Consider the following 14,534-nt stretch of genomic DNA (forward strand, 5'->3'; position numbering starts at 1 on the left):
ATACGACCCAAGTATATTTAGAGTATTGCTTCATATCCACCAAGCGAATTTGACAAAATAACCGCCAACCGCCAACCATTTCCATTTATTTTCAACAAATGAATGACCTTTACAAACTAAACCTTTTCAGCTGCGACATCTACAGTTAGTAAAAGTTTGATCAATTAAAAGATTCAAAGAGAAAATAAGTTGTGGTGAACGCCCATTCAGCTTTGGTTTTTGAAAGTAAATAAAAGAAATGTACTTAGTTTGAAATCAGAATTAAATACACTTTGGCTATTTTGACAAAAGAAATGTCCATCGCACACACATTCGTATGATTCTTTTCTCCTTACACGCAACTTTCACGCCATTTGACTGATTTTTAAAAGCTCCAATTTCTGTAGTTTACTCCAGGATATATTCTCACTTTGTTTTTAAGACAACTTGAGGGCCCTGAGGAAGCCCCCGTAATAAGGAACGCTAGATTTTGTGGTCTTCTTGGTCATTTCCGTTGCTTTCTTCTCGTCCTCTGAGTCAGCAAGACGTAGGCGACAGTTGTAGTCAACCTCAGGGTCGCAGTCTGGGTCCGGCAGGACGACGCCGCCTGTACCGGGTCCTCGGGCTCGTACGGCGGCGGGGGCAGTAAACTTGGAGCAGGTGGGGTCGAAGGGGTGGCAACGGGACTCGGTTTGAGTATTAGCCTTTTGCTTGTGGTCGACCGGAGTGCAGTCTTTGTCGTAGTGCACGTAGCAATCGTGGCCTTCCTTGGTTTTGCCACGGATGCCCAGCTTGTAGCGGACCTGATTGATTGATTGATGGATTGGTGAGCATGTAAAAGTTGGCTAGACATGTAACGTTCGATATTCACATCAAATGTCTCCAAGATGTACAAAATCCAAGATTTGATCAAAGTTTGACCTTTTCAGGTTAACTATTACAGCAACCAAGAGAGAATGTGTTTTTGTTTCATTTTAGTCAATATATTTTCCAAATTTCTGGTGTTTTTGCTCCTAAATAAGGGGTTGGGAACGTATAGCTTGTGAGCCTGGCTTGGAGATAAAATTTACTATCTTAACGCATTTGGGCAACACTGTGTTCCTATCACTAGTGTCAGTAGCGCAGTACAGATTCTCTAATTGGAGGATAGTAAGAAGAAATATTTGAAGATTTTATGCCAATGGGGTGCATCAGTCGTCATATGCAGTATTGGAACCATTTCATTTTTGAATTTATAGAGATATTTATGTATTTATTAAAACAAATAATAATTCAAACAAAAAGCCTATGATATGTCCCAAGAGCTAAGGATGTAACGTAGTAGCTACAAAGTTTGTTTTCAACAAAAATATGAAAGCCACAAGTGATGCAATGTGTATTGTATCATTTGATACTCAAATTTTGGAACAAAATTGTTTCGCTTAATTGATTTGGGATCTGGCATCAGTATTGTCACACGAAGCTGCCAGTCAATACAGAGGTCCGGCTCGTCTCTGAAGAGTGGGATGACACTTTACACCGAAAAATAACTACAGCCATATGATGAAGGTGTTGTATCGTAGATCAGGAGGATGCTCCTGCAACTTGTATTGGGAAACGAACCTCTACCCAAAAGAATAGCCTGATAAGGGATGGACGCAACCAGGCTGTACTTGCCCAAGACACACCACAGGAAGTGGTGCCCCAACCACCTAGGTGGTTAAGGGATCTGTAAACCTAAAACAGTAGCTTGTGCAAGTTTTAAAAAAAAAACTAATGATCAACGGTACGCTTGAAGGCTTTGAAGACGAATGTTGACTGCAAAAATGAACCTCAACGATCTGCTTGAATAAGAAGGAGGAGGAGAAACATTTTAAGTGGGATATTTTTTTTATATAGAAGAAGGCTCTGGCATTAATATTAATTCGACTATTTTATGAAATCATCAAACATCACTCTCTTTGAGTCCAAAAGGTTCCGGACCCCTGCCCCAAATTATTTGAACTGATGCAGAATTACATGATATTGGAGCTGTAATAGTTAGTGGCTCTATATTTGTTAAAACAACAGCAATCAGAAACAGAACATGTGTTTTTGGTGATTGTTGGTAAATATTATTTTCAATTCATTTTGGATTTAACACTAAAATCCCTACCGTTGAAAAAATATTCACCCAAACAAAACGGACAAAATCCCACGTACTTGCTTCCAGACTTGTAGAAATTATATTTAATATATATAATTTGATTTCATTTTGTTTTCAGTAGTAGATTTACTGAAATGCAATCAAATGTGGTCGAAGAAAGCCAGTCACAATTGTTTCTCATTTATTAATCGTAAGGGGGGAGAGTAGAACACAAACATAATAGGAGCAGTCATTAAAGAGCAGCTGTCAACCACAGCTCACGCCCAGTCATCCACACACCACCATTGCCTGACTAATCTCCTAATTTTAAAGAAACACATCTGATAACAATTAGATACTCCAATCCTACAGTAGTTCCAACACATTTTATGCTTAAATATATTTTGTGTGCGTTAAATACAATAGTCAAATTTTTTTTTCATGACTTCAAATCTGTTTATAGCACGAGGGTTAAAAGAACTTTGAAAATGGTTTCAATGTGCAATGGGGAAAGTTAGCGGTTGTGAGTTTTTGCCGTGTACTCGCTGTACAGTGGAATCTTGACTTATGAGTTTAATTTGTTGTACTCCTAAGCTTGCAATTCAGGCTCCCTGTATACCAAACCTATTATCAATACTGAAATGATTTGAAATCTGTTTTTAATTGCCATCACTCCCCCAAGAGGAAGTTTTGGTGCCCTAGCAAATAAAATCACAGACTACAGGTTAGGTGCGTGTTGTAGCCAATAATAGTCTTTCACAGCGTTCACGTTTTGTATTTTTGTCTTGATCATTAGCTACATTCAGCAAACAGAAGGCAAAATGAAAGTGAAGTTGCGACTGTGGCTCTCATTTCCCACATGTAAGCACATTTCAGAACCTTAATTGACCCATTAATTTGATTTGGAGATGTGTTTTAGCAAAAGCCTGCTTTTAACTAGACAACATAGTAAAAAAATAAATGAGCAAGAGATTTGTAATTGGAATACTGCAAACTCCGGGATGGTACGATGCAAATTTTTCCTATTCAATACCAATAGGTGAACGACTAAAGTTGGTATCAGAGACGTTCGGGTGCAGTGAGGTTTGTATCTGCTCAGGCACAATCAAATTTACCAAGAAATGAACCTAGAGCTTATTCTTCATTTGTTTGTCAGAGCAAGAAAGCAATTTATATATAAACTGTAGCATAGGAAAACCGTTTATTTGTCTTACCTTAAATGATAAATAAAATCTTAGTGTTTGGAATTTTTTTTTTAAATGTGATTGATAAGTAATCCTCTATTATAAATAAAAGTCTTCGCACTGAAAAAAAAATAATACTGGATGATTTGACTTGCTGTCAACTTGCTAATACTATTACTAATTCTACTGTTTGGGGCTGAGGTGTGCGGAAAATCAGAATGCTTGTTCCCAATATCGCCCTCTGCCATGAGGCAAGAAAATTGCGTGCCTCAGTCTACATCTGCAGGCGCTCAGCACAATGACACGTTACATACTAATTGTATTTATTATATCCAAAAGACCCCGCGACCCTAATGAGGATAAGCGGTACGGCTGATGAGATGAGATGAGATGAGATATCCAAAAGAATGGGCGGTACGGTGGAACAGTGGTTGGCGAAAGTGCGGCACAATTCTGAGGTCATGAGATCGAAACTCCTGTGTGGAGTTTACATGTTCTCCCCGTGCTTGCGTGGGTTTCCTCCGGGCATTCCGGTTTCTTCCCACATTCCAAAAACATGCATGTCAGGTTAATCGGCCGGTCCAAATTGTTCCTAGGTGTGAATGAGCGAGCGAATTGTCTGTCCCTGTGTGCCCTGCGACTGGCTGGCAACCAGTTCAGGGTGTCCCCTGCCCACTGCCCGAAGACAGCTGAGATGGGCTCCAGCACCCCCGCGATCCTACTGAGGATAAGTGGATGGATGGATATCCAAAAGAAAATGTAACAATTCAGCGATTTTGAAAAAGAAACTCAAAAAATCATGACATTCAGTGAAGAAGAGAATTTTTACACTGACACTGAATAAATAAAACCATTTAATATATTTCTAATTTTATATTTTCACGACAGGTGAAGCACAGCCCCCATGGCCTACCCTGACTGCACATCACTGGTGGGTATGAAATGCTATCTAATCACCTCTAAGTCTTAACAAACGTTAGCATGCATATGAGTGTGTGCCTATTAGTTATTTGTGCTGCAGCAAGTTCTTCTTGTGAGATCACAAGAAAGAAGAAGAAATTGCAACATGGTGGAAATCATGTTTAAATGAGAATGAACGAGAATGAATATGAATTACTATGAATTTGAGTATATTTGTCATCTGGCCATCCCTACTCCAAAGCCAAGGTACCAATGTACTTTAAATTACATATTAAGGGTATCAAAAAATGTCATTTTATCCAATTTGCCTCACTACAACGTGCACCGGATTATAAGGCGCACCCCGTAAAAATAGTATTTTTTCATGATCCTACATAAGGTCTCCGGATCTATAAGGCACATGAAATTGAGATTGCAGTAAGAGTTACTGGCAGGCGTTTACTTATATGCTATATGTTTATTATATGCTAATCAGTTTATTCCAGTACATGCCACAATATAATTGTTAATCAGTTTATTAAAATAGCAAAACATTGTTTGCAACGGTAATCTCACTCGGATCATAAGGGTGAGGACTCCGATACTTTAATAATAGACAACTAGGGGCACCAATGACATATGAAAAGGTTTATTATGTATGTGTGCGTAAAATATATGGTATTGTATTTTGTTGAAAGAAATGCTGTTTTCGGTTGTTAACGCATAGGTGTAGAAGTGAAGAGACAGTTTAACCGATTAGAATGCACTATGCAAATCAGTGTTTTTGGCATCGTGAGTAAAAACAGTGAGATATGCTCTAATGCCTTTTTGGTGTCATCTGTACCACTGGAGGTCCGGTGAAAAAGTTCCGGCACCCTTGCCGCCATGACCCAGGTTTGAATCCTGTTGCATACAATGTATTGGGCCACCTTTGATCTACGATTGATGAATGATTGATGAAATATGCAAATATTCTGTAAAACCTTGTGTAGTAATATACACCTATTAACACTGCATGCATTTCCAAAGGTATCCTCCAATGCACCTGCTTACAAGGTGCACTTTTAAATTTCTGGCCAATTTGCGTTTTTTAGGTGCGCCTTATAATCTGGAAAATATGGTAATCATATTCACACCTGTTGCTCTGGCAGTTGTGGTTGGGGCTTGCGCAGGGCAACCGCGGCTGCCAATATGCAGTAGGGATCGTAGCGGGGGTCGCAGGTCAGGGGCGCAGCCACGTTGGCGGGCTGGCCTTTCGTGGCATACTCCACCACAGGCTTGGTAAGGCTAGCCAGCTTGGTGGCGGTCAACGGGTTGCAGCCAGGGTCAAACAATGGATTGCAGTGCTGCTCCTGAGGTGTTGCACCAGCCCCTAGGCCGGTGGGGGCAGCAGCGTTGTCCGCGCAAAGCGGATCCACTGCCGGGTCGCAGCTACTGGAGAGCAGTTGGTAAAACCCAGTGGGAGCCTTCTGAACCATCATTGGCTTGCAATACGGGTCCTTGGGGTCACACTTAAGGGCGGCATAAGACGGAGGGGGACCAGGGGCAGGTCGATAGCCGTACGCTGCTCTCAGGTGGTACTGAAGACACTCGACGTCTTCAGTGTTGCAGATACGAAGCAGCTCTGCTTTTTGCTCGTGGTTCAGGAATGGCTCTAGTATCGGGGCGTAGTGGTAGAAGCCTGTAGGGCCTTTCTGTGGCATTGGCAACAATGGACTAGGGATGTGGGCGGGCGCCTTGGCTGGGGCCGGCTCAGGCTCAGGGCGGGCGGCAGCGACCTTGGAAGTCAGGGGGAAAAGGCAGTAGGGGTCGACGTAAGGGTTGCACATCCGGACAGGAGCGGACTTAATGGGAGCGGGCATTACAACGGCCGCCTTGGGTTTGCTGGTCGACTCAGCGATGCATTCAGGGTCGTCTGACTCCGCACAGGCTTTGTAGATTTCGCTCAGGTGCTTTAGGTAGTGGTTGAAAGAAGGGCCCTCTTCTGTCCTGTGCTTATTCTGAAGATACGCCACGTACAGACGGTCTAAATCTTCAACCTATAACGTTGAAAAATGTCCTGTGTGAACACCATTACTCATTTATGTCAAAATACTAATAATACAAATAATTCAATGCACTTTTGTGATAGAGATGGCATATGATAAGGCTTTAGATTTTTATTGCATTATCACAGTACCAGAGACGAATGTCAGAGAATGGAAAAAAAAGGTTGTCCCTAAAGATATAAATAAAGGCAAAAAAGCACAAAGAGGGAACTATTGGGTCTAAATGAATTGGATATTCAAAAAAAATACATCGTAAACTTTACTGTATGTTGATATTGTGTTTATTGTTATCAATGAATGATTTTAACCGTGGTCGCACAAACCCAAAACATACAAAGCTTAGTTTGAGCTAAGAAAAGGTGAAAAAAGATTTTACACAAATTTTTGATTTAAAAAAAAAAAAGATCAGCATGCGCGTTATACACGAGTCTGCATTATAAACAAATAAACACAGTGATTTTTGTGTTTGATACATTTCCTACCCATTATTCCCGTTTTATTTGCTTTTCTGCATCAAACGTGGTAGGGTGAACCAGGTTTTTGCGTGCACATTGGCACAGTTTACAGTGCGCCTGTTCAGCGGCTTTCGAGCAGGTCGCCAGATCCAATACGTTGCTATTAGTAACCATGCAAGTCCAAAATATTGCTGCCCTGGTGGATTTGCAATAGCTTGTGTGTATCTTGTACGATATCCTATTTGGCATTAGCAACAACGAAAGTGGCTCGCGGATTCCTCTTGATGCTACCTCCTAGAAAGGTGCTGTTCAATGGTTACCATAGCGTCGGAATAGCTGGCGCAGGGAAAACTACTTGAAGCGATTTTGCATTAGTGCAATTTTGATGCGATAGCTTTTTAGTAATAATGGTAAATATCAGTTTATCAATATTTTTAACTGACCCCTAGTTGCGATAGAAATAAAAAAAAAATAGGAGCATGGTCATATCTGTTTTTTATTCCAAAATCATGGGCCTAAAATCATCTTGAATTTCTTTAAATCTGTAATGGAGGACTATGGCCACAGACCATTTTTTTAGCCGACCGCAGCATATACAGAAAATTTAACTTGTCTGTATAATTCATTTTATACAACAAACAGGTATTTCTAAAAATCTAAAGTGGTACATTTCAAATGAACGATTACAATTTTAAAAATCAATTAAATAATTTTGTTATCCCTAGAATAAATTCATAATGAGATAAGGAACTAATTAACCCATTTGGCATGGCTCACCCCCTCCTGGTTGTGGCTGTCCATGAAGTGCTTGTACCACCCCCAGAAGTCGGGGACCCGCTTGAACTGGGGCACCGCCATGGCGGGCGCGTTCCTCCTGTGGCGTACAAGTTTCCTTAGGTTGGCCATCACCACAGCTTTCAGGTCATCAGACGCAGCGGCAACTGAAGACACAACAACACATAACATAAGATATTTTGACCTCTGCTTGTCTAAAAATAAAAATGGTATATTTTGAGAACTTGTTAGGAAGTAGGGATTGTCCAATTTGCAGTGATGTGTAGTCGCTGTGCCTCACTTGTCATCATGGATATATACAATTAAAAATATGTATGAGTTATAATTATTCAGTGTTAATGTTTTTTTTTTTCATTTAACTTTACAATTTGGTATTTTTTTCAAAACTGCTGAATTTTCACATTTACTTGCATGAGGGGTGATAGGATAACTGAGTGCCTCATGTCAGGGGGCGATAGTGAGACCACGACCAGAGATTCGTATTCGCCAAACTCCCTCGGGGCCAATCAATAAAAGATGCAGTATTAGCAAGCTAACAGCAATTCAAGTCCAAATTTACCTCTACTCACAGGCCCCGAATATATATATTTTTTTTATTCTAATGTTTTATTCTAATAAAATCCTCAAGAACTGCTTCGTTATATCCGGCTAGTCTTACAACTTGGATATTGATTATAACACGCAGTGGAGAACAAAGTTCATCCTCCTTCAGTTTATTTCTGCTTTAATGTTCAACATTTCATCCCCTCCCTTCACCAAAATTAATGAGTTGGCCCTAAAGAATCTCCATGGAAACATCCTCACCTTCTTCCTCGCGCTGGTCCAATGGGACGGCCCCAAGGAATTCTGTTTAACACACACAGGAGTCACATTAACTACTAACAGGCAACTTCACTGACAAGGACCAGATGTTGCATTTTAGCTTCACGTATAAAAAAAAAGAGCTGAGCTGCCCAAATGGGACCCGGGGGGGCGGAACGCGGCAGGTGCCTAGACCGCGACGCCCTGGCATTACCCGCCCTCACTTTTAACTAGCATCTGTGTATTTATTCCACAACCGGGGGCCAAATCTACTTGTAAAACATCAAAGCGAGGCCCCCAAACATGCTAATTACCGCAGCGCTGTAAATGAAAAATGAAAAACTGTACGCGGATGTACGTCCGCATTCCCGTGAGGAATATCCACCAGGGGTTTCCTTCTGAAGTTAAGCACCCATAAAGGTCTAAACTGTCTACTCAGCTGATTGGGACACTAGCTAGCAGTCTGGATCGGACTTTTCATGAGCTTTTAAAAGCCGAGGCACTGTTTCGGTGGCGTAGGTGCCATGTTGTATTTTGTAAAATGTGGCTCTAATTTTGCAAGGTCAGGCTGAATCCCAAACTACTCTTAGGAAAGAGTTACTTCAGTGCACTTAGCTGACACATTCTTTCGAGCAAGGACGTAGTTAGAACATGGACAGAGGAGACGTTTCCCCACCATTATTGAGCAATCATCGTTTTGTTCCCACCAAAATTGTGTGATCACTAAAAAATGTCCCCAATGCTATCAACAAACCTATGTCCTTGCTCTTAGGAGGTACATATGACATCTATGAAATAGATTTCATTTATTGTATATAATCTAAGTAAAACGTTTTTATTTTTATTAATCTTAAGCAATACAAGGCTCCAATATGTCATTTTATTTGAACAAAAATTGTAATATTACAAGCAATGTTCCCTCTAATTTTCCACGGGTCTGAGCGTTCACACAAAGTCGGTGAGCAATGCTTGAAACAACAGTAAGCAACAGCAATCCCAAGTGTGGCAACTAAATCATTATCAAACATGTCCAAAACTTGACATCAAGTTACATTTTGCTGAGTTTCCGGGAATGCAAAATTATTTTTCTCTTTTGAATGAATTGACTCATGTACTATTGCAAAGGTTGTACGGCCTACAAACGTCGTTTGTTTATACAATTCTTTCACAAGATAACCATTTCTTTTTTTTCCTGATATATTTTGTCGCATAATACTAACATTTTTGGGGGCTATTTAGTCGGTTGCAAGATACAGAATTATACCTAATCACATTTTTTTGTGGAAGTACAATGTTGGCAACAAGATTCACTTGATATAATTGGAATTTATTTGAAAGCAAACCCAAACTTTTTCTTCCTTTTCCCTGTTTTTTTCTACTTTTTATTAAATTCCTTTAAAAAAATCTCATTGTGTTTATTTTTTCCTAGCTGTTACTTTTCTCTTTTTGTTCTCTATTTACTTTCTTCCTTTGTTTCTTTTCTTTTTTTCCTGGCTTTTTTCTAAATGTTTCCTTTTTTTATTTCTTCCTTTTGTTTCTTTTTTTCTGAGTTTTTCACTACTTTTTCATTTTGGTATTTTTTTCTTTTTTGTTCTATTCCCTCCTTCCTTTAAGTCATTTTGTGCCTAATTTTACATAATATTTGGTCATGTTGGGATGAAAGAAGCAAAAACAACCTGAAGAGCCGTTTAGGACCCGAAAGAGCCGATTCCTTTTTGTGAGCCGAGCCGAAGAAGCCGGTTCTCGAAAAACTACTGACTTTACTCAACTTCGTTCTACTTGGACCTTGACTTCAAAATACCGCATTTAGAACACAGCGTCAGTGAAACCCGTGTATTTTTACCTTCATGCACTGTAACTTTGACTTAATTCGCTTCTTAATTAGCAACTTTGAGCCCTCATTTTTGTGAGCTGGCTAGATTTTCTTGTGCGCTGGCTAGATTTCCATGTGCGCTGAGAATGTGCGGGCAGTGCGCGATTGCGCACGCGCCTAGCTTAGAGGGAACATTGATTACAAGTATTTCTTATCATAAACATTAAGTCTATGGTAAAACACGTCTGATACACCAGGAGGTAGGGGCAGTCATTTATTGAACCAATGGAAATTATTTTGGGAAGTTTAAATAGAAATAAAGTGAGACTATGAAATTGTTATTTGTTTTATGTTGTCTATCAAATTTAAGCGTTCAGGTTGATTTGGTATAATGTCTCAGAAATTATAATGAATCGACATTACAGGATGTCCCTTATAAAATCAACATGGAATACAATAATTTATTCAAACAACTTTTTTGAATATTTGAAATCCCTTGCTTAGGTACAAATAAATTGTCATCTATGATATATTATAATTATGTGCTTTAAATATAAATTCCAATTTAAAATACATTATCTTTTTTTGAACACTATGATTTATAACTAAGTGAGACTTGAGTTTCTAAAAACTGGCCGTTAAGAAGTTAAAAAAGCAAATCATTACTATGCTAAAAAATAAACTGGTGAACATAAAATGACATATGGCATATTTTTCTTTTGTTTCTTTACACCAGGAAAAATCTGACAAAGTCAGCCATGATTCCTAAAGTGAGTTAAACAAAATAATGGTGACAGGATCATTCTCTGTGTAACAGTGGGTACTGCAAGTGATCTAAGACAATTGACAGAAAACCTTGCTTATTTGAAGTGTAGTTTTTTGTAAGGTTAACTTTTTTTAAGTTAAGAAATACTGGAAGACAACAATTCTTAACAATACCAAAACTATTGTACACTTTATTCCAAATAAAATAATTGTTGGGATTTTAAGGATGGATCTCCTTATTTAATTTCCGAAAAGAGATCAAATATCCAACAACAATGAGAATGATGTATTTCTGTCACATGGGGATACTATTTATTCATATTATGTACAGGTTTGGCTCTGACTTTTTTTTTAAATCCAATACAACACAACAGTTGAGCACAGCTTACTTTTAAATATTCTGAGTGTTCATTTAATTTATAGTTCTTGTAAAATACATATGAACTGAATCTTTAATAAGATTTTTGAAGCACTTTTTATCACCTGTGAAACATTTGGATTTGCTGTAGCTGCAGTGTCATGTTTTAGAAGTGTTTTTTAAGATACAAACCTTGAGATCCTTAAGTCTACTAAAATGAAAGAGTTATCTTACATGGACTTAGCAAGCAAACAAAGGCAAAAAAAAACTGCATCACCTGGTAAGAAAATTATGGCAATGAGGACTCCGGCATGGATGAGGGAAGGTGCCGCCATTCTTGCGTTGAGGCGCTTCCTGTCTGTCGAATAGAAAGCATCCAAATCAGACACAGACTTAGATTTTCGTACGACTTTCGACTCAAAGGTTTACCTTCACTAGTGCTGAAATGGTCTCTGTCTCAGTGTCCCCTTTTACCTGACTCCCTCTACCTCCTGAATTGAATAGATAGGCAGGGTCTTTTCTTTTAAGTAACCACCTCTTGCCCCTCCTTAAATCCCTTGCCTCATCACATCATTAAAAATGAAAACCACAACACAAAATTGGCCAAATCACCCTCCAACAACACTCTACTCATTAGCGCAGTGTTTCTCAACTTCTGGGTTGCAGGCCCTAAAGTGGGTCGCGGAGCTGTTTTCAGTGAGCCGCGGGTCTTTGCCTTGGCAAAATAATACTAAGGAATGAAAAAAAAAAACTTCTTAATTTACATTAACATTTACACTGCTTAACAATAGTTGATAATGTTCTGTTGCCACCCGCTATTTCTCACCACAGAAAAAGACCGGTAAAGTTAGGTCAAACGCAGATACAGTGGAGAATAAATGACGTATTGAATTTATTATATCGAAGACAAAGTTACTGAGGTGAAGAATTTTGCATTGCGTTAAAAAATATTAAAGGGTCAGTGTTTATTATTTTACCACTAGATGTCGCTGCAATGTGTCATGCAACCGGAAACTAGTGCAACAAATCACAATTAAGAATACAAATTACAGAGACTCAAAGCGAACAAACCGCAAGATTTTCTTCAAAAAATGTTTTTCTGGGCACCAGTAGCAGCAAGATGACTGACAATTATGTCAGCCCCATCTTGGTGAGACATGTTATATTATGTCAAAACAATGCAAATTTCTCAACCTATGAGTGGATTATTGACCCATTTAGTAAACGTGGCCTTACTAAGTGACAGCACAATGATTGAAGATTGTAACTATTGGACGAGGCCAGTAAATAGTAGACGACAACAACAAAAACGACAATACTATTAAACACCATTGGCAATGACTAGTCATTAATATTGTGAAGCTGTCAGATGAGGTGGCTCACCTTGTCGTAATGCTCAAGAGGCGCTATTTGGAGACACTGAGGATAGCATTAGCAATACTAGCTAACGAGCCATGTCTTCTGAACGTTTATGTCCCGACTGGTAAGAAAAGGTCTTGTAATTCATACAATTAAATAGTTTCAACTTGCTCAGAAGTGATTTTTTTTTTTTTTTTTTTTTTAATTTACCATTTTTATGCTACGCTAACCAAAGAAGAAGCAAATTCTATGTGCCTTACTGTTCTATTAGATTTCCCCCCAAAAAACTGCGACTTATACTACGGTAAATATGGTAGATGTACAACATTTATTTTTGCTTATTATTCAAGTCAATACTTTTTTTAATGAATGTCATTTTTTTACTATGAGGAGTCACTATATAACACCTCAACAGAAATGCTCCACGGTGTTTTTTCAGAAAACTTATATTTATATACGAAATACAAATATACAACCCCTAGCAAAAGGTATGGAATCACCTGTCTTTGGCAAGCCCTCACTCAAACATTTTAGTCTGTTGAAAAAACTCAGATCATGAAACAATCGTAAGGTAATTCCAAAGTGTAACATATTGGCATTCAGAAACACTAAAATAATTAAGAAAAAATATTGTAATATCAGTAAATAACTGCATTAAAATATATGTATAATCACTAGATGTGTTATTTACAACTGAATGATTGACATGATTAAACTATTGATGTATGTGTTGATAAAACAAATGAGAAGGATATAATTTGATAACGCATACAGCTCTGACCATATATGCAGTGAGACATTTGAACAGCTAATGTGTTCCCATACTTGAGTTTGTTTTCTCCAGGGTCTCCTCTCATTATGGAGAAGCCGAGTGTCTGGGCCCAACCCTGTCCCAAAGAAGTCTTAGCTCAGCTTGACCCATGATAAAAGAAAACGTAGAACGCATACATCATCATTCTGTTTTTGATTTTCCTTAAAGCAACACCTTGCTTTTATTGGTAGAAGCACTGAGGGATCATTAGTGGAAGCAGACCCCCTAACCAGGACACGCTAATGAAGCAGAATCCTGTTACCTGCTTGTATATGGAAAGTTGAGCTGTGAGGGTTTTATGGAACATGCTTAGAAATGTCACAAAGGAAACATGGACCGCTCTGTCCAGATATATGAGTTCAACGCAATTCATGAGCAGTCATAGTTAAAGATATGCCATATCAGCATTTACCATAGAAATTAGCAAACATGCAGTTATTTCATATATTACAACAAAAATTTCACATCATGCTAGTGGTTGTGTAAAGAACAAAATATTTATTTGAAATGTGAATGTTAAAGTCCCTCAAAATTATTATTTTGTCTGCATAGGTTACTAGGTCAGACAACAGTTTCGAGAATTATTCTAAGAAAACCAAGTATGGTCCTGTGTAAATTGTGAAATGACATCTGAGCCATTTAGTGTTACCTGTGGTGTTCCAAACATTCAAACATGTACATGCTTCTATTAGGTGATATTATTCACAAGTATAATATTAGTTTCAATTGCTACACAGATGACACTCTACTATAACTTCTGATGGAGGAATCTGCCCCACTAAACTGTGGAAATTTGGAGGCCTGCCTCACTGATATAAAAGATGGATGTCAGTCAACTTCTTGCGCCTCAACTCTGAAAAGACCGAAATTTAAGTTATTGGTCCATCTAAATGCTGTGATTTGTTCACAAAACTGCTCTGAATATTGGCAAATGTAATGTCACCCAGAGAGACTCAGTCAAAAATGTAGGCGTCACATTTGACCCCTATCTGTCCTTCAAAACACATGTTAAATATTTTACCATACAGCCATCTTAGAAACATTGCTAAAATTTGATCTATGCTGTCCCCATCTGACGCGGGGATTATAATTCATGCGTTTGTTACTTCTCGTCTCGATTACTGTAATGTTCTACTCTCCGGTCGCCCAAAGTCCAAAATCA

The 14,534-nt window shown here is 38.6% G+C and overlaps 1 protein-coding gene across 1 annotated transcript; it reads right to left on the reverse strand.

Moving 5' to 3' along the window:
- Positions 1-416: 416 nt before the first annotated feature.
- On the reverse strand, positions 417-11,685 carry and2 (actinodin2). The gene is made up of 6 exons (XM_088320553.1): positions 11,632-11,685; positions 11,480-11,560; positions 8,270-8,311; positions 7,448-7,611; positions 5,304-6,206; positions 417-782 (listed from the first exon to the last, which is right to left on the reverse strand). The coding sequence occupies exons 2-6, from the start codon at positions 11,535-11,537 to the stop codon at positions 417-419; spliced, it is 1,533 nt and encodes a 510-aa protein (XP_088176679.1). The 5' UTR covers positions 11,538-11,560; positions 11,632-11,685.
- Between the last annotated feature and the right edge of the window lie 2,849 nt (positions 11,686-14,534).

Source organism: Urocampus carinirostris, chromosome 1, assembly GCF_059441175.1.
Source record: "Urocampus carinirostris isolate Australia breed hairy pipefish chromosome 1, RoL_Ucar_1.0, whole genome shotgun sequence".
Lineage (NCBI taxonomy): Eukaryota > Metazoa > Chordata > Actinopteri > Syngnathiformes > Syngnathidae > Urocampus > Urocampus carinirostris.